The 23,949-nt window shown below is 43.2% G+C and overlaps 1 protein-coding gene and 1 pseudogene across 4 annotated transcripts in view; both read right to left on the minus strand.

The window, feature by feature from the left end:
* The window catches only part of B4GALNT2 (beta-1,4-N-acetyl-galactosaminyltransferase 2), a 54,105-nt gene extending 31,398 nt beyond the window's left edge, over positions 1-22,707 (minus strand). For 2 of the 4 annotated variants that reach the window (XM_041723914.1, XM_041723910.1), the window contains exon 1: positions 2,167-2,271. In XM_041723914.1, the coding sequence (XP_041579848.1) occupies positions 2,167-2,210 (44 nt within the window). In that variant the 5' untranslated portion in view covers positions 2,211-2,271. Of the gene's footprint in view, positions 1-2,166; positions 2,272-22,373; positions 22,474-22,582 lie in introns of those variants that run through there. The other 2 variants (XM_041723911.1, XM_041723913.1) reach the window with 2 other exon arrangements.
* On the minus strand, positions 3,035-4,167 carry LOC121472647 (annotated as a pseudogene).
* Positions 22,708-23,949: the final 1,242 nt, after the last annotated feature.

Below are 23,949 nucleotides of genomic sequence, written 5' to 3' on the forward strand. Positions count from 1 at the left end.
ATCAAATGTCCACGGGGTTTGTTTGTTTGTTTAGATTTTATTTATTTATTCATGAGAGACACACACAAAGAGGCAGAGACATAGGAAGAGGGAGGAGAAGCAGGCTCCATGCAGGGAGCCTGATGTGGGACTCTATCCTGGGACTCCTGGATCATGCCCTGAGCAGAAGGCAGATACTCAACTGCTGAGCCACCCAGGTGTTCCTGTCCATAGGGTTTAAATCTCCCCATTGCCTTTTTTTTTTTTTTTAAGGATAAAATCAAGATCCAAAGAAGGTCCATACATTGACTGACATGTCTCCTGCTTAGGAGACCTTTTATTTTTTTTATTTTTTTTTTTTAATTTTTTTTGTTTATTTATTATTTATTTATGATAGTCATACAGAGAGAGAGAGAGAGGCAGAGACACAGGCAGAGGGAGAAGCAGGCTCCATGCACTGGGAGCCTGATGTGGGATTCGATCCCGGGTCTCCAGGATGGCGCCCCGGGCCAAAGGCAGGCGCCAAACCGCTGCGCCACCCAGGGATCCCCTAGGAGACCTTTTAATACATAGGTTTCCCTGCCTTTTATTTTTCTTGCAACTTAACTTGTTGAAGAATCCATGTTGTTTATCCTATGCAATCTAGGTTTTCCATAACTGAATTTATCAGGCCCCTGGAGTCATGTTCCTTTGTCTCTTCTATTTTCTATAAATTTGTAGTTAGATCAAGAGGCTTGTCAGATTCCAGCTTGCCTTTCTGAGAAAATTACTTCATAGGTAGGTGAAGGTGATGGTGTGTGCCCCTCCATCAAAGAGGCAGGGCACAGAATATCTCATCATCTCTTTTTGGGGGGATATTAGCAGCCATTCAATGATGATTGCCTGACTTAGTGGTTCTTGATCTTTTTGCTCTTAGGACTACTTTACCATTTTATTTATTTATTTATTTATTTATTTATAAGATTTTATTTATTCAAAGAATTTTTTTTAATTTTTATTTATTTATGATAGTCACAGAGAGAGAGAGAGAGGCAGAGACACAGGCAGAGGGAGAAGCAGGCTCCATGCACCGGGAGCCCGACGTGGGATTCGATCCCGGGTCTCCAGGATCGCGCCCTGGGCCAAAGGCAGGCGCCAAACCGCTGCGCCACCCAGGGATCCCGATTTTATTTATTCATGACAGAGAGAGAGGCAGAGACGCAGGCAGAGGGAGAAACAGGCTCCCTGCAGGGAGCCCGACGTGGGACTCAATCCCAGGATCCCAGGATCACGACCTGAGCCAAAGGCAGATGCTCAACCCCTGAGCCACTCAGGTACCCCTCCACTGTATTTATTTGAGAGAGAGAGAGAGAGAGTGCACCAGTGGGGGGAAGGGCAGAGGGAGAGAGAGAATCCCAAGTAGATGCTGTGCTGAGTGCAGAGTCCAACATGGAGCTCGATCTCACACTCTGAGATCACCAGCTAAGCCAAAATCAAGAGTCAGACGCTCAACTGAATGATCCACCCGGGTGCCCCCACTTCACAATTTTAAAAATTCCTAAGGACCCCAAGAGTTTTGTTTCTGTGGTTTCATCTATCAATACTTACCACTTTGGAAATTAAATTAGAAAAATTTTTAAGTATTTACTCACTTAACAGAATAATGAACCAAATACAGGTTAACATATTTTTGCAAAAAACTACATTTTTCAAAACAAAAAGAAGTGATAAGTATAACATTTTAAGATTTTTGCGTATCTTTGTAATGTCTAGCTTAATAGAAGAAAAATGAATTCTCATATTTGTTTATGCAATGTTATACATTGTTGATTGGAGTATATGAAGGAAATACAGCCTCAGATATGTAGTTGGAAAAGAGAGAAATATTTTACTTTTTCAGATAATTGTGGCTATTCATCTTGATACACACCAAAAATCAAGACCAAAAATCCAGATGTTTCTTAAAAGGTTAATAATCATGATGTGGAACTTGAAACCGTATCAGTGATTGTTTTGTGCTCTGTTACATTAAAATCCATTGATCTAACTTGCACTTTGAATCGATCTTTTACTCATGTATGATTTTATAGCATTGTGCATTAGTCATATGGAAAATATTGGTGCTCTGAGTTATTCTGGGTCTTCCAAATGTTAATGCATTTCATTATGCAATGTCAAGAATCCACATTCATTAATATCAACACCAACCTCATTGGAGAAGTCTCTACATGTTGAGAAGCTGTCAAGCTCATTGAAACGGAATGAAGTACAAAGTTCTAATTTTTTAATTAAAATTTTCTATTTTTAATAATTGTTGGCTCCGGGTAGAAGGTGTATGAGTACTCATGGTAACTTTCTTTCTTTCTTTTTTTTTTTTTTTAAGATTTTATTTATTTATTCATGAGAGACAGAGAGAGAGAGAGAGAGAGAGAGAGAGAGAGAGGGGGAGAGGCAGAGACACAGGCAGAGGGAGAAGCAGGGAACCCAATGTGGGACTTGATCCCGAGGCTCCAGGATCACACCCTGAGCTGAAGGCAGACACTCAACCATTGAGCCACTCAGGCATTCCCTCATGGTAACTTTCTTTCAAGTTTTCTTCGGTTGAAAATTTTAAAAATAAGAGTTTGGGATTTATAAACGAAAACTCCTCAGGTAAGGAGTACCTGGATGGCTCAGTTGGTTAAGTGTCTGATTCTTGGTTTCAGCTCAGGTCATCATCTCAGGGTCCTGGGATTGAGCCCAAGTTGGGCTCTGTGTTCAGCATGGAATCTGCTAGAGGTTCTCTCACTTCTGCTCCCTCTGCTCCTCCCCACCTTCCACATGCACACATGCTCTCCCTCAAAATAAAATAAAATCTGGGCAGCCCGGGTGGCTCAGCAGTTTAGCGCCGCCTTCAGCCCAGGTCCTGATCCTGGAGAAGACCTGGGATCGAGTTCCACATCGGACTCCCTGCGTGGAGCCTGCTTCTCCCTCTGCCTGTGTCTCTGCCTCTCTCTCTCTCTCTCTCTCTCTGTGTGTGTCTCTCATGAATAAATAAAATCTTTAAAAAAAAAAAATTAGTTTTTTTTTTTTTTTTTTTTTAGAGATCTGAAGTGATTTCACTTTTATTTCCTTCACTTTAAGCCAATCATGAAATCTCACAGTGATTTCTGGGGTGGGGGCAGAAGGATGGTGGTATAAAGAGTCGTCAGGGCTGTGGGGGCCGAGGACGGGCAGGCCAGGCAGGGCTCACTGAGGCAGCTGCAGGAGCACAGACTGCCCAGCCGGCAGGTAGGTGATGTTCCGAGAGCGTGACAGCTGGTACGCGATGTCCTCTGCAGCCTCCAGCTTGCGCAGCTCGATGAGGCCATCGCCTGCTGTGGCAAGCGAGTTGGCAATCAGCTCAGCTGCCTTGGAGTCGCCCTCGGCGGAGATGACGGCCGCCTTCTTCTGCTGCTCAGCCTTTTCCACCACAAATCTGGCTCTCTCTGCTTCCTGCTGAGCCACCTGTTTGGCTTCTACTGCTTCTGTGAACTCCTTCCCAAAGGTCAGATGCATCAAAGACACGTCATCCAGGATGAGCCCAAAGGTTGCTGCTCGCTCTGTAAGCTCATCGCTCACCTGTCTGGAGACCAGCTCTCTCTGGGTGATCAGTTCTCCAGCATCAAAGCGAGCCTGGTTCCAAAGAAGGGCAGAGGAGCCAGTCAGGATGACGAAGCAGAAAGGCCAGGAAAAGTACTGCATGCCACATGCCAACCTACCCACTGCCACACTCTTCCTGCCACCTATCTCTTAGGGTCTGGGCTCTAGGCTCCAGGCTGAGGCCCTGTCACTCACCACCACCGACTTGAGGATCTCTGTAGTGATAGACGGTAGCACCGGCTCATCATAGTCCTCCCCAGTGCTGGTGAAGATGCGAGGAAGCTGGCTGGCGACTGGTCGGAAAAGGATGCACAGGGTGATGTTGACATTCTGTAAATCTTTGCTACCAGTGATTATTGGTACATTTCGTGGTCGAGAGCAGCAATCAAAGATAATAGGTTTCTATACCCAAGGGATGAGAAAGTGAGTCCCTTCTCCTACTACAATGTCCTGTACTCCACAGAACCGGTCAAAGATGACAGCTCTGTGGCCAGCATCCACATTATACAAGGCAGAGTTCACGACTCCTCCTGCAACAGCTAAGGCCGGGCTGCACTTGCCAATGGACCCAAACACTTTGACAGCCATATCTCCTTCTGCTGGACCCACTCATACCTGCTTCCACTCCGACCTCCACATGAATTCCCCAGCCTAAATAAAGTCTTTTAAAAAATATTTAAAAAAATTCCTCAGGTAAAAATAAGTGGCTCCTTTAAGAACAGATGTATCCTTTCTTTTTTTTTTTTTTTTTTATTTTTTTATAATTTTTTTTTTCTTTAAAATTTATTCATGATAGTCACACACAGAGAGAGAGAGAGAGGCAGAGACACAGGCAGAGGGAGAAGCAGGCTCCATGCACCGGGAGCCCGACGTGGGACTCGATCCCGGGTCTCCAGGATCGCGCCCTGGGCCAAAGGCAGGCGCCAAACCGCTGCGCCACCCAGGGATCCCAGATGTATCCTTTCTTAACATGGTACAGATTTACATTTCTTTTTTTTTATTTTTATTTTATTTTATTTTATTTTATTTTTTTAATTTTATTTTAACTAGGCTCAGGCTCCATGCCCAGCATGGAGCCCAACTTGGGATTTGAACTCATGACCTTAAGATCAGGACCTAAGCTGAGATCAAGAGTAGGATGTTTATCCAACTGACACACCCAGGTGTTCCAAGATTTACATTTCAAACAAAAAATCAGTAAATGTTTAATGGTGAAACACTGGAAAATTCTACTATAGCTAGGAACAAGATAAGAGTACCTACTGCTGGGGCACCTGGGTGGCTCAGCCAGTTGAGCATCTGCCTTTGGCTCAGTTCATGATCCTGGGATCTTGGGATCCAGCCCCACGTTGGGCTCCCTGCTCAGCAGGAAGTCTGCTTCTCCCTCCCTCTGCCTCTCTGCTCACTCTCTCTCTCTCAAATAAATAAAATCTTTTTTAAAAAAAGAATATCCACTGCTATTATTTAACATTGTTATGAAAGTCCTAATCAGCACAGTAAGATTAGCTTATGGGTTAAAAAAGACGTGTGACAGAAAGAGAAATAAAAGTATCATTATTTACAGATGAAATAATTGCATACTTGAAAAACTATAATGTATTAAATGAAAAACTATTGGAAATAGTGATATTGTAGTAGGTTGCAGGTAGCTAGGTGCAAAATAAATATTTCTCAAAAATAATAATTAGAGGGGCACCTGGCTGGCTCAGCTGGTAGAGTGTGCAACTCTTGATTTGGGGATTGTAAATTCAATCCCCACAATAGGTGTAGAGATTACTTAAAAATAAAATCTTTTAAAGAAAAAAATTAATAAAGGGATACCGGGGTGGCTCAGCAGTTGAGCATCTGCCTTCAGCTCAGGGCATGATCCGGGATCTGGGATGGAGTCCCACATCGGGCTCCTCACATGGAGCCTGATTCTCTCTCTGCCTATGTCTCTGCCTCTCTCTCTCTCTGTGTCTCTCATGAATAAATAAATAAAAATCTTTTTTAAAAGTTAATAAAAAATAAAAATAATTATTGTAGTTATCATCTAATGACCGACCACTCACTATGTTCTAAACCTCTGCTGAGAGCTTTGTGTGCATTATCGCACTTAATTCGCGGAACAACATAATGAGAGAGGTTGCATTACTCCACCCAGTGCCTAGCTGAGGCTGCAAGAGGAAAAGTAACTTTTTTAAAAAAAGATTTTATTTATTTATTCATGAGAGACACAAAGACACAGGTAGAGGGAGAAGCAGGCTCCACGTGGGGAGCCCGATGTGGGACTCGATCCCAGGCCAAAGGGAGATGCCCAACCGCTGAGCCACCCAGGCGTCCCAGGAAAAGTAACTTGTGTAATCAGTGATGGATGCAGGAAACCAGACCACACTTCTAATTTTTATTTATTTATTTATTTATGATAGTCACAGAGAGAGAGAGAGGCAGAGACACAGGCGGAGGAAGAAGCAGGCTCCATGCACCGGGAGCCCAATGTGGGATTCGATCCTGGGTCTCCAGGATCGCGCCCTGGGCCAAAGGCAGGCGCCAAACCGCTGCACCACCCAGGGATCCCCAGACCACACTTCTAAAAGCTACACTAAGCAGTTTTCTAAATGCCAGTGACAATGGGTCAAACATAATGAAAGAAGAGATCTGGTTCCAATTAACAACATGAAAGTATAGAATACCCAGGCAAAGACATGTGAGACCAGATATGGCAAAGACTCTGAAGGTGGCCCATGCGATCCTGGTCTCCTGGTCCTATCTGGATACTTGGGAAAATCCTGAAATCATGCAATCTTGAGTTGTGAATCTTCTTTAAATCTATTCCCATGCCAGAATCTTATCAACAACCAAGACAAAAAAAAAAAAAATGTTTTAAGATTTTTATTTTTAAGTCATCTCTACACCCAACATGGGGCTGAAACCCATAAATGCCCAGATCAACAGTCATATGCTCTACCGACTGACCAGCTAGGCAGCCCAACATCCAAAAAATATAGAGGTTAAGTACCAAAATACCCAGCACAATACTTATATATTTTTAGTGTCTTATAGATTAAAATCTTAGGAACCATGAACACTCTCATCTGATATGAACACTCTCATCCGTCAGCTTTATGCAACCGCTGATTTTTGTTGGATTTTAACCAAGTCTTACAGTGATTTTTTTTTTTTTTTTTTGCCTTTCTATAAATCTCATTTTGTGCTATAATAGAAAACCTCCATTTGGGGCACTGGGTGGCTCAGTTGGTAAAGTGTCTGCCTTGGGCTCAGGTCATGATCTCTGGGTCCTGGGATCAAGCCCCAGGTCTGGCTCCCTTCTCAGCGGGGAGTCTACTTCTCCCTCTCCCTCTGCCCTTCCCCCTGCTTGTGCTCTCTCTCAAATAAATAAATAAAAATCTTTTTTTAAAAAAAGAAAACCTCCATTTGGAAACTCTGCCTTGTAAAGAAGCACAACTGTAAAGTCTTCGGAAAAAAGTTGTACAGTTCATTGATTGTTTGCATATGGTGTGCAATTTAACTGCAAAAGCCTGAAAACAAATGAGAGGGCTCTTCATATTTTTAATAAAAGGTTGTTTTTGTCTTGTGCAGAACATGTAGAATATATCCTTTAACTTAGTAACTATTTTTTATTTTTTTTAATATTTTTTTTAATTTTTATTTATTTATGATAGTCACAGAGAGATAGAGAGAGGCAGAGACACAGGCAGAGGGAGAAGCAGGCTCCATGCACCGGGAGCCCGACGTGGGATTCGATCCCGGGTCTCCAGGATCGCGCCCTGGGCCAAAGGCAGGCGCCAAACTGCTGCGCCACCCAGGGATCCCAGTAACTATTTTTTAAAAGGCAGTGATACTTTGTTATTGAAACTAAAACAAATTTTAAATTATAAAATTTCTGAACAACTCATAATTTTTATATACCTATCAGTTGTTCACCACTTTTTTTGAAGTGTGATTTTTTTCTTTTCTTCCCAATCTCTCCTTTAAAAAAAAGGAAGTGAGTTTCTACCAATGAATTGAGCAGAAGTCTAATATATAACAGGTTTCCCCCACTCTTTGAAACTAGAGTGATCCTATGAGACCTTTTATAAGGCTTTGAAATGGTACAAAGCAAAGAGGCAATTACCATGAATTTATACGGAAAAATTTTCAGTGTTCTCAGATCTCCAAACTACACTTAGGCTTTTTTGATACCTTAGGAACATCTTGCTAACGGATGCACAAAAGAAATTGAGATAATACAGGTGCTCGCAGACAGTGCAAAGCTCCGTTGGCTTGATGTTGAGATGCTGAGTGTAGTTCCCAGGAAAGATGCTTGGTGGCGCCACGTGGCAGCTCAGGGTGCGCGCCGCCTCTCTACAGAGGGCTTGCAAACCACATGGAGAGCACTTTTTTTGCTTTTCACCCTTTTTTTCGCTTTTCATCTTTTTTCACAAAAGCAAAAATTCTCTTTGGATTTCTTTTCGTTAACAAAAGAGTAAGTACTAATGTAGGTCTTTCATCAAAGCCAGGTAGCATAACATGAACTTGCAAAAAGCAGGAGATGGCCTGCGTATGCCTTCTGAGCTGTGTAACCTAATTTTTAGATACTTGATAATTTGTTTTATTATGGTAAGTTTTGTTTTATTACTTGATAATCCGTTTATTAAAAAAGTATATACGTTAATATTAGTTCAATTATATATTTCTGTTGTCTGGGAATGTATGTTACAGTTCTTTTTTTAAGATTTATTTATTTATTTATTTTTATTTATGATAGATAATGATAATGATAATTTATGATAGATAATTTCTCTCTCTGTGTCTCTCATGGATAAATAAGATCTTTAAAAAAAAAAAAAACCAAAAAAACTAAGACCTTATTGGATTGGATACACCCAGACTGCCCAACATGTCTTTTTTTTTTTTTTTAAGGATTTTATTATTTATTTATGAGACACAGAGAGAGACAGAGAGAGAGAGAGGCAGAGACACAGGCAGTGGGAGAAGCAGGCTCCACAGGGAGCCCGATGTGGGACTCAATCCCAGGTCTCCAGGATCATGCCCTGGGCTGAAGGTGGCACTAAACCACTGAACCACCCGGGCTGCCCACCAACATATCTATTTAAAGTGTGTAGTCACAGAGTCACAGAAAAAATATCTGAAATGATATACACCAAGTTGTTAATTATAGTCAATGTGAATAATCAGATTACAGTGAGGAATTTTTCAATCAACACGTTCTTTTTTCTTTTTTAAGATTTTATTTATTTGAGAAAGATAGTGATGTAGGGCTCAATCCCAGGACCCTGGGATCATGACTTGAGCCGAAGGCAGACGCTTAATCGACTGAGATACCCAGGTACCGCTAATCAAGATGTTCTTATATCAACATATTCCTATACTCTCTCTTACTTTTTGCAGTGATCAAGAATTAATTTTGTGGGGACACCTGGGTAGACACACATGCAGAAAATTAGTCTTTACTTCTCTTACTCAGGTTGGGCCATGTGATCAGACCTCTCTCAACTTTGGAGTTCTGATTTACAGAACCTGGTTCCAGCTAGGGACAGCATTTGTGATGCAGTCATGAATAGGAACTGTTTGGTAGGAGATTACCAATAAAATACTAAGCAGCTGAATTTTTATCCAGTAACTACAAGTGTTCTATAATGATGCAACTACACTGTTCGTGTCCCTAAGTGGGGACTGCTTAAAATTATAATCCTACGAGTCTGCTATTCTGGTTGGAGCAAATTTGAAAAACATTCAAGAAATTGCCAAATACAATTTATGAAGTCAGTGAGAGATAAGGAAATGAGCCAGTCATCTGGATCAGCTGGTGGCAACTTGTCCTTTCAAGTCAGGTGAAATAACTTAACCCTGCCAAGCAGTGCTCCTATGCCAGGTGCAGAACTTTGGGACCATGCAGAAACTGCAGGAGTGGCCGGAGTCCTGAATCAGAAGATGGTGATACTCATTTCCCTGAGGGGCTCTTGTACCTTCTAGCAGGGATGGTCCAGATGTCCCCATGTCTCAGCAGATGACAGAAGCCAGTTAGGATTTTCCTCTTGCTTAAGAAAGCAATCTCATCATTTCTGTTTCTTTATCACCCTAATCCCTTTGTGAACCATGACACTTTATAGCCTAGAAACATATACAAGGGGAAGACCAAAATGCTTAAGTACGCATACAACTCTCAAAATATCTACACAGTGGAGGTACCTGGGGGGCTCAGTTGGTTAATTGTCTGCTTTTGGCTCAGGTCATGATCCCAGGGACCTGGATTAGAGCCCTGTGTCTACCTCCCTGCTAAGTAGGGAGCCTGCTTCTTCCTCTCCCTCTCCTGCCTGCTGCTCCCTCTGCTTGGGATCTCTCTCTCTGTGTCAAATAAATACATAAATAAATAAATAAATAAATAAATAAATAAGTAAGTAAAATCTTTTTAAAAATAAGTAAAATATCTACTCAGTGAAACACACCACTGAAATAAAAATAGTAATATTGGACTACTGAAATGGTTCCTAACAAATAGGAGAGTAAAGATTTAATCTTAATTCACTAATGCAAAAAACTTTAAGACACCAATTAATAAGTGGACACAGAATATGAAAAATTGACTGACCCAGGAAGAGATATATCTACTGGCAAACACATAGGAAAATATTTGTTCTCACTGGAAGTTAATAATATTAAAATTAAAAGATAACTTTGAAATAGGATTTTATACCTATTAACAACCAAATAAGTTCTGGTGAGATTTTAGGCAAAAGTGGTATATACACACTGCTTTTGCATACCATGGTTGGGAATTGGGGGTTGCAAGTATCAGAAACCCATTCAAGTTATATACATAATAACTATGAATTACTATATATAATTGACAAAATAGAACAACACAGATTTAAACTGTGTGGGTCCACTTACATGCAGATTTTTCTCAATAAATATATTAGAAAATATTTTGGAGATCCGCCACAATTTGAAAAACTTGCAGACAAACTGTAGCTTAAAAATACCAAAAAAGTGGGACGCCTGGTTGGCTCAGTGGTTGAGCATCTGCCTTTGGCTCAGGGCGTGATCCTGGAGTACCAGGATTGAGTCCCACATCAGGTTTCCTGCATGGAGCCTGCTTCTCCCTCTGCCTGTGTCTCTGCCTCTCTCTGTGTGTCTCTCATGGATAAATAAATAAAATCTTAACAACAACAAAAATACCAGGAGATAAAAAAGAAGAGGTTAGGTATCCTTTAAGAATACATATATAACATAATACATAGACTGTAGACATAGACACATCAACAGAAGACTACTAGTACTTAAGTTTTGGGGGAGTCAAAAGAGATACGTGGATTTTTCAAGGTGCAGGAGTTACAGGCAGGGGAGTCAGTGTGCATAATCCCTGTTTTGTTTCAGGATCAACTGTAATTCTATAGTAATAATGATTAATTGTTTCACAATATTATTAGGAGTACAAATAATATCAGCTCTATTTTCTTGAGCTCAATTAAAATTAGCTATACCCTATCCTTGCTGCAAGAGTCCAAAACCAGTCTCATGGAGTTTCCACCTCCTCTACTGGCTCATCTTTGCCTTACGGGCAAGAGGCCTTCTGCCTCCAGTACGAGCAGGCTGAGCAATTCAGGCCAACTTTCCCACTGTTGACAACTGGAAAAGCTGAACCAAAAGCAAAACCAAAAACCTGTCTGCTTGAAGGACTCAGATGGCTACCAAGGTAGTGAATTACAGGGGGAGGATTGGACGACGGGTAATGGAGGCTAAGGAATGAGGTTGCTTTTCCTCTGATGTGTTTACCAATTCCTAAGGGGGCAGCTGAGAGGCTGAGCATGCTTTTCTCAGCCTTTTATGATTAGGGGAATAAATATTAGAGCCCAAGATCCACTACTCGTGGAGGTAGGTTTGGGGTTCCCAGGAGAATCCCTTCTCTTTGCTTTGGAGCTTCAATGGACTACTCCAGGAAAAGGGGTGAAGCTGAAACAGGCTTGGCCGCTAGGCTGCCCAACATCTCTTGGGAATTGAACTGAGGCAATCACATTTTGCCAATGCTCCCGGAGTCTAGCAGAACCAAACATAAACTGTCATTTCTGGAGGCAGCCTACATCTCAGATTATTTCCACAAGCTATTTTGTAAAGACAATATTTAGCACATATGGAGATCACATTTTTTAAAAGATTTTATTTATTTATTCATGAGAGAAACAGAGAGAGAGGCAGAGACACAGGCAGAAGAAGAAGCAGGCTCCATGCAGGGAGCCTGACATGGGACTCGATCCCATGTCTCCAGGATCACGCCCTGGACTGAAAGTGGCACCAAACCGCTGAGCCACCCAGGTGTCCTGGAGATCACATTTTTTAAATGAGGCAACACCCAGCTCAAACCAAACCAGACACGAGCCTTCAGATTTGGAATTCTCAGACATATTGTAAACTTAGTAGTATTGCAAAGCTGGAGAATTGTAAATTAATGATTTGAGTATTTCTTTTTTTTTTAAAGATTTTATTTATTTATTTATAGAAACAGAGAGAGAGAGAGGCAGAGACACAGGCAGAGGGAGAAGCAGGCACCATACAGAGAGCCTGACATGGGACTCGATCCCGGGTGTCCAGGATCACGCCCTGGGCTGCAGGCGGTGCTAAACCGCTGTACCACTGGGGCTGCCCCCCCCCTTTTTAAAAATATTTTTATATATTTATTCATGAGAGGCACAAAGAGAGAGGCAGAGACATAGGCTGAGAGAGAAGCAGCCTCCCTGCCCGATGTGGGACTCGATCACAGATCCCGGGATCATGCCCTGGGCCAAAGGCAGATGCTCAATCGCTGAGCCATCCAGGGATCCCCCCGAGCATGTGACTCTTGATCTTAGGGTTGTGGGTTCAAGCCCTACGTTGGATGTAGAGATTACTTAAAAAACCAAAATCTTCCTGAAAAATATTACTGGAAAGAAATAAGGATATAGAGGATGCAGCAAGTATAGGAGGAGAGGATGGAGTAGAGTAATATTTGAAGAAAAGATGGTTAAAAACGTTCAAAACTAATGAGAGACCTCATTGCATGCTTTCCAGAAGTTCTACAAGCCACAGGCAGGGAAATGTTAAAATAAATACACACCGAACGACATCAAAGCAAAAATGCCGAAAATTAAAGGAGACCAATCTTTTAAAAGCAGCCAGAGAAGAAAAGATTACGTTCAAAAGAGGTTGCTAGCTGACTTTCCCAGAGGATACATGGGAAGCCAGAGACATTGAAATACCTTCCGCACCAGAAAAAAAAATTCAAGGATGAAGGTGAGACAACATTTTCAGACGAACAGCATTTGAAGGAACTTGTCACTAGCAAAGAAACAATAGCAAACACTCTGTCCTAGGTGGGAGGTCATAAGGAAAGGTTGAAGAGAAATCAAAATGGCAAATAAGTGGGTAAATCCAGGTAATTACTGACTACATAAAGTAATAATACTGTTTTGTATACCGTAGAACCAAAAAAAGAAAGAAAGAGAGAGAGAGAGAGAGAGAAAGAAAGAAAGAAAGAAAGAAAGAAAGAAAGAGGAAAGAAAGAAAAAGAAAGTAAAATAAGTCAGGAAAGGCAGTAAACAGATTAAAAGCATTTCGAAGTCTTTGCATTACCCAGGAAAAGGATTAAAAATACCATGTAATTTTATTTTATTTAAAGATTTTATTTATTTATTCATGAGAGACACACAGAGAGAGGCAGAGAGAGAAGGCAGAGGGAGAAGCAGGCTCCCTGTGGGGAGTCCAGTATGGGACTTGATCCCCAGACCCCAGGATCACAACCTGAGCCAAAGGCAGACACCTAACTGCTGACCTGCCCAGGCGTCCCTGAAGTAGATTTTATTTCATTTTTTTAAAGATTTTATTTATTCATGAGAGACACAGAGAACGAGAGAGAGAGAGAGAGAGAGAGAGAGAGAGAGGCAGAGACACAGGCAGAGGGAGAAGCAGGCTCCATGCAGGGAGCCCGACGTGGGACTTGATCCCGGGTCTCCAGGACCAGGCCCTGGGCTGAAGGCAGCGCTAAACCGCTGAGCCACCAGGGCTGCCCACCTGAAGTAGATTTTAAAGACAAAAAACCAAACCACAGATACTTCAAAGTTGTAAAATATTCAGTTCACAAGAAGAAATTCCTTTTCCTAATATCAGTGTCCCAAAATATATAAAACAAAATACTGAAAGCATTACAAGGAAAAATAAGCAAATCAACAATCGCAGTGAGAGATTTTAACATACTATCCTCCTTAGCCATTAGAGCAAACAAACAAGAAATTAGCAACCATTCAGATTATATGAACCAATCATCAAACTTGATACAAAAAACATACAGAATATTACATGCAGAGTACACATTCCTTTCATACATACACAGAACCTCATGAATGTTGGATCAGGAATGAAGTGTCTAAAATTTCAAAGAATTGGTGTTATTCTATGTTGGCAAATTGAACACCAATAAAAAATAAATGTATTATTAAAAAATAAATAAAAAATAAAAACTAGAAAAAAAATAAAATAAATTTTCAAAGAATTGGGGGATCCCTGGGTAGCTCAGCGGTTTGGCGCCTGCCTTTGGCCAGGGCGCAATCCTGGAGTCCCGGGATGGAGTCCTGCATCAGGCTCCCGGCATGAAGCCTGCTTCTTCCTCTGCCTGTGTCTCTGCCCCCCTCTCTCTCTCTCTTTGTCTATCATAAATAAATAAATAAATAAATAAATAAATAAATAAATAAATCTTTAAAAATAAATAAAATTTCAAAGAATTTAAATAATCAAGAATCTATTTTCTGGCCCCCATGCAATTAAGCTAGCAGCAAACATAAAAAATGTAACTAGAGGGCAGCCCCGCTGGCTCAGTCCCACGTCAGGCTCCCTGCACGGAGCCTGCCTCTCCCTCTGCCTGTATCTCTGCTTCTCTCTCTGTGTGTGTCTCTCATGAATAAATAAATAAAATCTTTAGAAAAAAAAAAGTAACTAGAAAAATCTCTGTTCTTAGAAATTCAGAAATACACCTCTAAGTAATCACAGGTCAAAGAAGAAATTGCAGTGGAAATTAGTGGTGTGACATAAATGAAAATAAAAAATACTACATATTGGGCAGCCCTGGTGGCGCCGTGGTTTAGCACCGCCTTCAGCCAGGGGTGTGATCCTGGAGACCCGGGATCGAGTCCCATATCGGGTTCCCTGCATGGAGCCTGCTTCTCCCTCTGCCTGTGTCTCTGCCTCTCTCTCTCTCTCTCTATCTGCAGTTCTATGAATAAATAAATAAAATATTTTTAAAAAATAAGGGGGGACAAATCATATAAATAAATTCTCTCTAGGGTGAGAAATATAGGGGATAGAAGGAGGGGGAGAGATGGGGGCAGAGAGAGAGAGAGAGACAAGGGAGAAAGACTTCCTAAAATTTGAAAATGTCCATATGCAAAGGTAATCCTGGTCACTTTTAAACCTTGCTCATGGCATTTCATACTACTCAGCCACTCCGTTTGGCAAAATAGCACAAGTCATAAATCTTGATTTTGAGTCAGAGCTCTTCTAGTTTCCAGCTGGGTTACCTTGAACTAGTGATACCATCTCTCTGAGCATATTACTTTATCTGTCAAAAATGGAGTCTGCTCACCACACAAAGGTGTTGAAAGCACCGGGAGGATGCTTTCTCCTCCAGGAGAAATGAGAAGTACTGTAGGGATGACTATAATTCCTCACTACAGGACCTTTCAGCTGAGTGATCTCTAGTTTTTCCAGTTGCCCATCTTGCACTTCCAGTAGAGCAAATGAGCTGAGAGCCTAGGTCTATGGATAATGGTTGGCCCTCAAGCTTGGAGTACTGGCTAAAGTCATTTGTGAAGTTCAGGTGTATCCCACATGTACATGCTCCTAGTTGCATGGGCTTCATCAGGTTCTCAAGGGGATCCATGGCTGCAAGACAGGCTAAAAACCGCTAGTCTAGACAGAAGGGTTTAGGGGGTAAAGAGGGTGACTGATTTATCTTTATTTCCCAATACCTGTGTCACAATGTCCTGTACCTAGTAAGGGACACCTAAACTTGTTACTTTAAAAAATATCAACATGGGGGACTCCTGGGTGGCTCAGTCAGTTAAGTATCTGCCTTCAACTCAGGTCATGATCCCAGGGTCCTGGGATCAAGCCGCATTTTGGGCTCCCTGCTCAATGGGGAGTCTTACTCTCTGTCTCCCTCTGCCTCTTCCCCCATGCTCATGCTCTCTCTCACACACACTCTCTCTCTTTGTGTCAAATAAATAAATAAAATCTTTTAAAAAGATACCATCATGGTTATGGGTTATGATGGCAAATACTAACATTCAAAACAAGTCTGGCTTCATCCTAGGGATGAAGTATTGAATCTTGATGAAGCCTGTCATTGGCTGTCACATAGGTAGAGGTACCAAATTTAGAAGGCCTGGCTACTGCACAGTTTTAAACAATTGTTTTTAGAAGTTAATTATTTCTTTGCTTGTGTTTCCTTTTTTTGTCTTCATTGAACTTGCAAATGTTTTAGTTTGTTTGTGTCAAGGTTGAAGGCTGCTCAGTCATGCAGGCCTCCTAAAAACTCCTCTGAACACATGACAGAAGGATCTGGAGAAAATGTCCCCTCTCCAAGATATACCATGATTGAAGAGCAGAGCAGAGATGACTTCAAGGGAGTATTTGCTTATGCCTGCTCTGACAAGATGTTTCTTGCAAGAATGCAAATCTACTAACACAGAATTTTCCTAGACATAATTACTCGGGGCTGTCAAGTTTAACACAAGACTCATACAGAAAAACAGTTCAGGGGATGCCTGGGTGGCTCAGCGGTTTAGCACCTGCCTTCAGCCCAGGGCATGATCCTGGAGTCCTGGGATAGAGAACCATGTCGAGCTCCCTCCATGGAGCCTGCTTCTCCCTCTGCCTGTGTCTCTGCCTCTCTGTGTGTGTGTGTCTCTCATGAATAAGTAAAATCTTTAAAAAAAAAAAAAGAAGAAGAAGAAGAAGAAGAACAGTTCAAGCAGATTGAGGTGCTTGGCCTGTCAAACTGCACCACAACTAGAGATGAAGTATAAGCATCACTGCATTGTTAAAAAAAAAAAACAAAAAAAAAAAAACAGAAAACAACCTAAGTGCAAATCAACAGGAGACTAGTTAAAAGAAACATCATATATCCTAACAATAAGACACTAGTAACCCAGGGCACCTGGGTGGCTCAATCAGTTAGGCATCTGCCTTTGGCTCAGGTCATGGTCCCAGCCAGGTCCTGGGATCGAGCCCCACTTCGGGCTCCCAGCTCAGCCAGGAGTCTGTTTCTCCCTCCCCCTGCTCATGTTCTCTCACTCCCGTGCTCTCTCTCTTTCTCAAATAATACCAAAAAAAAAAAAAAAAAAAAAAAAAAAAAACCCAAACCCAGTAATCAATTTAACAGAATGGGGTAGAATATAAATGGACAATTTTGTGCCAATACACTTGAAAGTGCGAAGGAATTCAGAAAATTCTTAGAGAACACAACTTACAAAAACAGATACAGTCAAAAAAAATTGAGAAAAGTGTGAATAATACTATAATGCCAATTTTCAACGAACCAAAGTGGCACTGTAACTAAGATAGACTTTTCAAAGTGAAAAGTTTATTGCTTTTTAAAAAACATTTTATTCTAAAATATTTATGGATTCATGAGAAATTGCAAACATAGCAAAATAAGTACAGTAAATCCCATGTGCCCATCATCCAGCTTCCTCCAATGGGACATTTAAAATACATCTCAAAGAAAAACAAAGTAGAGGTGCATGGCTGGCTCAGTTGGTAGAGCGAACAACTCTTGATCTCAGGGTCATGAGTCTGAGCTTCAAGCTCGGCATGGAGCCTACTTACAAACAAACAAATAAAGTGCTAATATCTCTTTGAGACCATGCTTTGAATTCTAGGAAGGAAGGAAGGAAGGAAAGAAGGAAGGAAGGAAGGAAGGAAGGAAGGAAGGAAGGAAGGAAGGAAGAAAGAAAGAAAGAAAGAAAGAAAGAAAGAAAGAAAGAAAGAAAGAAAGAAAGAAAGAAAGAAGAGAAAGTTGAAGAATCATGTATATGGTAGGATTCTATTTGTGTAAAAATAAAAGTAAATATATCAAATTATTAGCACTGGATATCTCTGGGGAATGGGAAGAAAAAAGGGAGAGAAATTTATGACCTTGAATACCTATATTAGAAAAGATGAAAATCTGAGTCAGGAAGCCAAACACCTACCTCAAAATTTAGGGAAAGATTGGCAGATTAGTTTCAAATAAATTAGAAAGAAGGAAATGTTAAATGGGAGGGCATAAATTAGTAAAGTAGGAAATATACAATATAATGATCAAAGCCCAAAATAGTTTTGTTTTTAAAACTAATAAATAAAAAAAAAATAAAAATAATAAATAAACTCATTGGCAGGATCAAGAAAAAACAAGAGTAGGCACAAATCGCCAATGGCAGGAACATTGAGGGCATCGCTAGAACCTTACAGCCATTAAATAAGTATTAAGAGAATATAAATTAACAATTTGTACCAATAAATTTGAAAGAGCAGGGGAAGTAAGAAAATTCTTATAGAAGAATACAACTTACAAAACCTGACTCAGGCAAAAAGAAAAAATTTTGAATGATCCTATACTGTCAAATTTTCCTTTTTATTTCATTTTCTATTCTTCCGAAATATGGGAAGAAAGGGAACACTCCCCAACTTATTTTGTGAAACAGCATAAACCTTTTACCAAAACGTGAGAAGGATCTGATCAGAAAGAAAAATCACAGCCAGGGGCACTGGACTCCTGAACTCAGGGTTGTGAGTTCAAGCTCTGCATTGGGCATAGAGATGACTTAAAAATAAAACCTTTAAAAAATAAAAATAAAAAATAAAATAAAAAATAAAAAAAAAAGAAAAAGAAAAATCACAACCAATCTCATTTATAAAAATAGATGCAAAAAAAATCCTGTGGTAGCCAATCCCCAGAGTGGCCCCCAATGATCTTTGCCTCTAAGTAGTCACACCTTAGTGGAGCCCCTTCCCACACTGGCCAGGGTGACCAATATGCAAACAGCATAGGTCACCTCTGAGGTAGGTAGTAAAGGACACTGTAGCTTTCACCTTGGTGGCACATTCCCTCTCAGTTAATTAGCTCTGGGGAAGTCAGCTGCCATGTTGTGAGATGCCCATGGAGTGCCATATAAAGACAAAGCAAAGCCTCCCACCAATAATCACAGGAGTGAACTAGAAGTGGATCAATCAGTCCTGGTCAAGCCTTCAAAGTTAATTTTTCATTAAAATGTGTTATGTTAGCACATAATGTGCTAACACAAAATGTGTTATGTTAGCTGTTGTCCACAACAGCCAAACTATGGAAGGAGCCCAGATGTTCATTGACAGATGAATGGATAAAGAAAATCTGGTATAGGGTTGCCTGGGTTGCTCAGACGGTTAGGCCTCTGCTTTTAGCTCAGATCATGATCCCAGGGTCCTGGAATCGAGCCCCACATTAGGCTCTCTGCTCAGTGGAGAGACTGCTTTTCCCTCTCCCTCTGCTGCTACCCCTGTTGTGCTCTCTTGCTTTCTCTCTATCAAATAAATAAAATTTAAAAAAAATAATAAAAACAAGAAGATGTGGTGTATGTATACACAATGGAATATTACTCAGCCACCAAGAAAATGAAATCTTGCCATTTGCAACGATGTGGATGGAACTAAAGTGTATTATGCTAACCAAAATAAGTCAATCAGAGAAAGACAATTACACAATCTCACTCATATGTGGAATTTAAGAAACAAAACAGGATCATAGGGGAAGGGAGGGAAATATAAAACAAGACAATATCCGAGAGGGAGACAAACCATAGGAGACTCTTAACCATAAGAAACAAACTGAGGGTTGCCGGAGGGAGGGGGATGGGAGATGGGGTAACTGGGTGATAGGCATTAAAGAGGGCATGTGATGTAATGAGCAGTGGGTGTTATACACAATTGATTAATCACTGAACTCTACTTCTGAAACTAATAATATACTATGTTAATTATTGAATTTAAATAAAATTAAATTTTAAAATAAATAAAAATGCATTATGTTAACATCTGGTAGGTTGACGATTGCTATTTTTAATGACAACAAATACATTTTTCTAAATTTTCTGTTTTAATGTTTCATGTGGTAACAGGAATAGATAAAACTCATATTAAACAAAAGCTCCTGGGGAACCTGGGGGGCTCAGTCTGTTAAGCCTCCAACTCTTGATTTTGGCTCAGGTCATGATCTCAGGGTGGTGAGATCAAGAGTCCCACATGGGGCTCTGTGCTAGACGTGAAGTCTGTTTGGGATTCTCTCTCTCCCTCTGCCTTACCCCTCTTTCTCTTTCACTCTAATAAAAAATTTTAAAATTTTGGGGCACCAGGGTGGCTTAGTGGTTGAGTGTCAATCTAGGGAGGGGGCAGTACTGGATCAATCTAGAACAGGGTCTACACCTAATACAAGAGTGCTCCATAGTGTGGGAAAAGAAATGAATTTGCCAATTTACTGAGTTACACCTGGCACCATGATGATCATTTCTAGAGTTGGTAGGGTGTGTCAAGTGAACTGGCTCATCCTAGAGGGACAAAATTAGAAATACCCATTTCAAAGTCAAACTTTTTTTTAAGATTTTTTTTATTCATTCATGAGAGACACAGAGAGAGGCAAAGACATAAGCAGAGGGAGAAACAGAGGAGGCTCCTCCCCACAGAGGAGCCTGATGCGGGACTTGATCCTAGGACCCCGGGATCATGAGGGGAGCCAAACACAGGCGCTTAACCACTGAGCCACCCAGATGTTCCCTCCTTTTTTTTTAAAAGAAGGGAGACAGAACATAAAGACTCCTAACTCTGGGAAATGAATTAGGGGTGGTGGAAGGGGAGGAGGGCGGGGGGTGGGGGTGAGTGGGTGACCGGCACTGAGGGGGGCACTTGACAGGATGAGCACTGGGTGTTGTTCTGTATGTTGGCAAATTGAACACCAATAAAAAATAAATTTATTGTTAAAAAATAAAAAGATAAAAAAATAAAAGTAGGCTCCACACCCAGTGGGGCTCAACTCACTCTGAGATCACCACCTGAACTAAGATCAAGTGTGGGATGCTTAACTGACTAAGCCACTCAGGTGCTCCCAAATCAGATATTCTTTAATTAAAAAAGAAAAAACTAGGGGCACCTAGCTGGCTCAGTGAGTGGAGCATTGGGACTCTTGCTATCCCGGAGGTGAGTTCAGCCCCACTAGCATGTAGAGATTACTTAAAAAACAAAAACAAAAGCTTGGGGCATCTGGGTGACTAAGCTGGTTGAGTGTCTTCCTTAGGTTCAGGTCATGATCCTAGAGTCCTGGGATCCAGCCTCAGTTGGTCTCCCTGTCCCATGGGGAGCCTGCTTCTCCCTCTCCCTCTGCAGCTCTCCCTGCTTGTGTGCTCTCTCTCTCAAGTAAATAAATGAAATTTTTAAATAAATAAATAAATAAATAAATAAATAAATAAATAAATAAATAAATAAAATCTTAAAAAATAACCTTAAAAAAAGAAAAGAAAAGTAAAAAGGCAAAGAAAAGTTTAAAAGAATTTTCTCTGAGGAAGAAATGTTAGATACCCCCAAATCACAGAGGCCAGCAGGCTTAAGATCACAAAGCTATAGGGCTAGCAAATAACATCAATTGAAACCAAGACTTTTGGTGCCTTCCCACTGTCCATATGTGAAGAGAGAGTCAACTCTGCCAAGACCTTGCAGCTTTAAATTAGTTGGCACCACGCCTGATGCCAGGACTCCTCGGTCTGGCATTAAGGAATGTGGGGTGGGGAAATGCTGGGCAAGAAAGGACACTAGAATGAGAGCCGGCTCTGGTACATTCGTGGTCACAAGGGTTGCCTCCCTTTCCCTCTCTCCGCCACCTCCTCTGCATAACTTGTGCTTCATTTTATTATTATTTTTTTAAAGATTTTGTTTATTTATTCATGAGAGACACAGAGAGATTGGGCAGAGACAGAGGCAGAGAAACAGGTTCCTTGCTGGGAGCCCCAGGCGGAACTGGGTCCCAGGACCCCGGGATCACGACCTGAGCCAAAGGCAGATACTGAACCACTGAGCCACCCAGGTGCCCCTTGTGCTTCATTTTAATGCCTATAAAACATGAGTGCAACCCCCCCCCCCCAACATCAGTCATCTCGCGAACGCTCTTTTGCAAGATTAAGCAAGATGACAGTCTTGTCAGTGTTAAATGAAAAAATTATTGAAAATTAAGGGCAGCCCGGGGGCCCAGCGGTTTAGCGCCGCCTTCGGCCCAGGGCGTGATCCCGGAGATCTGGGTTCGAGTCCCGCGTCGGGCTCCCTGCATGGAGCCTGCTTCTCCCTCGCCTGTGTCTCTGCCTCTCTCTGTGTGTCTCTAATGAATAAATACATATTAAAAAAAGAAAAGAAAAGAAAAGAAAAGAAACGTTGGAGGACGAAGACACAGAACGCAGTGTGAGCCTTTTCGGTAGGCTATAAAAGCGAAATCAAATCTGCTTCTCCCCGTGATTATTCCGCTGGTCCTCGGGCTCTTCAGCGCCCCGGGCTACAGGACAGACGCTGCCTCTGCCCCGAGGCCGCGCGCCGGGGCACCCGAAACCCGACTTGCTACAGCCCCCGACTGCTCGGGCCGTTTCGGAGCCGCCTCGGCTGCCCGTCCGCCCGGAGCCCGCGGTCCCCCAGGTCACAGCCCCCGGGGCCCAAGCCGCGCCACCCTCCCCGGCCGAATCCCACGCTCGGGATGTCTACGCGACACCCCCAGCTACCTGAGGCGACCTCCAGGTCCAGTTCTCCCAACTGGAAAACCAGGGCCCCTGGGGGTGCGGCGTTGGGGAAAGAGCGGGGCTCGCTCTCTTGCGGGGCGGGGGCCGCGGGGGGACAGGTCGGGCTGAGTCTGGAGCCCGCGGCGTCCCCGGCCGCCGGCAGCGCCCTCCAAGGTCCGCTTCCCAGTGCTGTCTGCGCCCGGGACACTCACCGGCACCAGGTCATCCCGAATCCCGCCGCCGGCCACGCTGCAGTGCGCGACGGCCTCCCCGCCGACCGCCCCCGGCAAATTCCCGGGAGCCGGGCAGGTGCAGGCAGCCCGGAGCCGGAGGCGGGTCCCCGCCCACGCCGCCCCAACGCCCGCCCACCCCTGGCTCCCGCCGGGCGCCCAGGGGGCCAGTCCGCCCGTGCGCCTGCGTCCCGGCCTGGGGACCCCTGAGCCTCGCACGGACTGACCCGCCACGGGCGCACGCCCTGGGGACCTGGAGGAGGTGCGGAGAAAGCCACAGCCCCTCCGGGGATACCTGCGAGGAACCCGCTCGGCGCTACACGCTTTATTTGCGTTGTGCCGTTTATTTGTCACAACGGCCCTAAGAGGAGAGAGTACAATTATTAGCCCGACTTTGGGGACGGGGAAACTGAGGCAACGTGGGGCGATCAGCCAGGAGGTAGAGGGGCTGCGATGGGAACCGCGGCCGGGGCAGGGGGAGCCGCCGGCGAGTGGAGCGTTTGCTGTCCCGAGCGGGCCAGTCTCCGCCGCGTCGGTGGCCCGAGGTGACAGGGCGCGTCGGTCCGGCGCATCACCCAAGCCCCCGCAAGGCCGGGGCTGGGAGGCGCTGGACAGGAGCGCGGTCCCCGCGGCGCGCGCTTCCCTCCTCCCGCCGGTCCTCGCTCCGCGGGGAATCCCAGGGCTCCCGGCCCCAGGCTGCGATCCGTCCCCGCCCTTCTCTCGCCATGTCCCAGCCTTAGTCTGGGACCTCTTCTCCTCCTCCTCGGCTGGTAAAGGGACTTCTGTCTCCCCTTTAAAGAGCGACACAAACCATGGGGTCACCTCTAGCCTCCCTGACCACTGCAGCCCTCCATTATCCTCGGGCGAAACAGGATGCGGGGGACCCGAGCCCCGCCGCTACCCCTAACCCACCCACCGCTCGCAGCCGCAGCCCAGCCGCAGCCCAGCCGCAGCCGCAGCCGCAGCTGCAGAGTTTTGCCTTTGGCACGGCTTCACCCTCCCCTGCACAGTGTAGGGCAGCGTCCTGGGTTCCGCTCCGATGTGGCTCTACTGTGTTTTACCATGATCTAGCTTATACTGCAAACCCTACCTTTTTTTAAGCAAACAGAATAGCAGGCAAAATGCTTGGCAAATGACCGGTGTTCCTGTTTTGATACAGTGTGTACTTAATTATACTCTGCTGTGTCCCGAAGAGGATTTAAGACAGATGCATACAATAGAAGGCCGTGTAAATAAAAATGATAGTCCAATTCATCAAACCAGGTAAGCCCAGAAAGAGTAGAAAGAAATGCCAGAGGGATCTGCAATCTTGGTACAGGTGAGTCTCAAGTTCAGCTCCAAGCTTCTCA

Source organism: Vulpes lagopus, chromosome 12, assembly GCF_018345385.1.
Source record: "Vulpes lagopus strain Blue_001 chromosome 12, ASM1834538v1, whole genome shotgun sequence".
Classification (NCBI taxonomy): Eukaryota; Metazoa; Chordata; class Mammalia; order Carnivora; family Canidae; genus Vulpes; species Vulpes lagopus.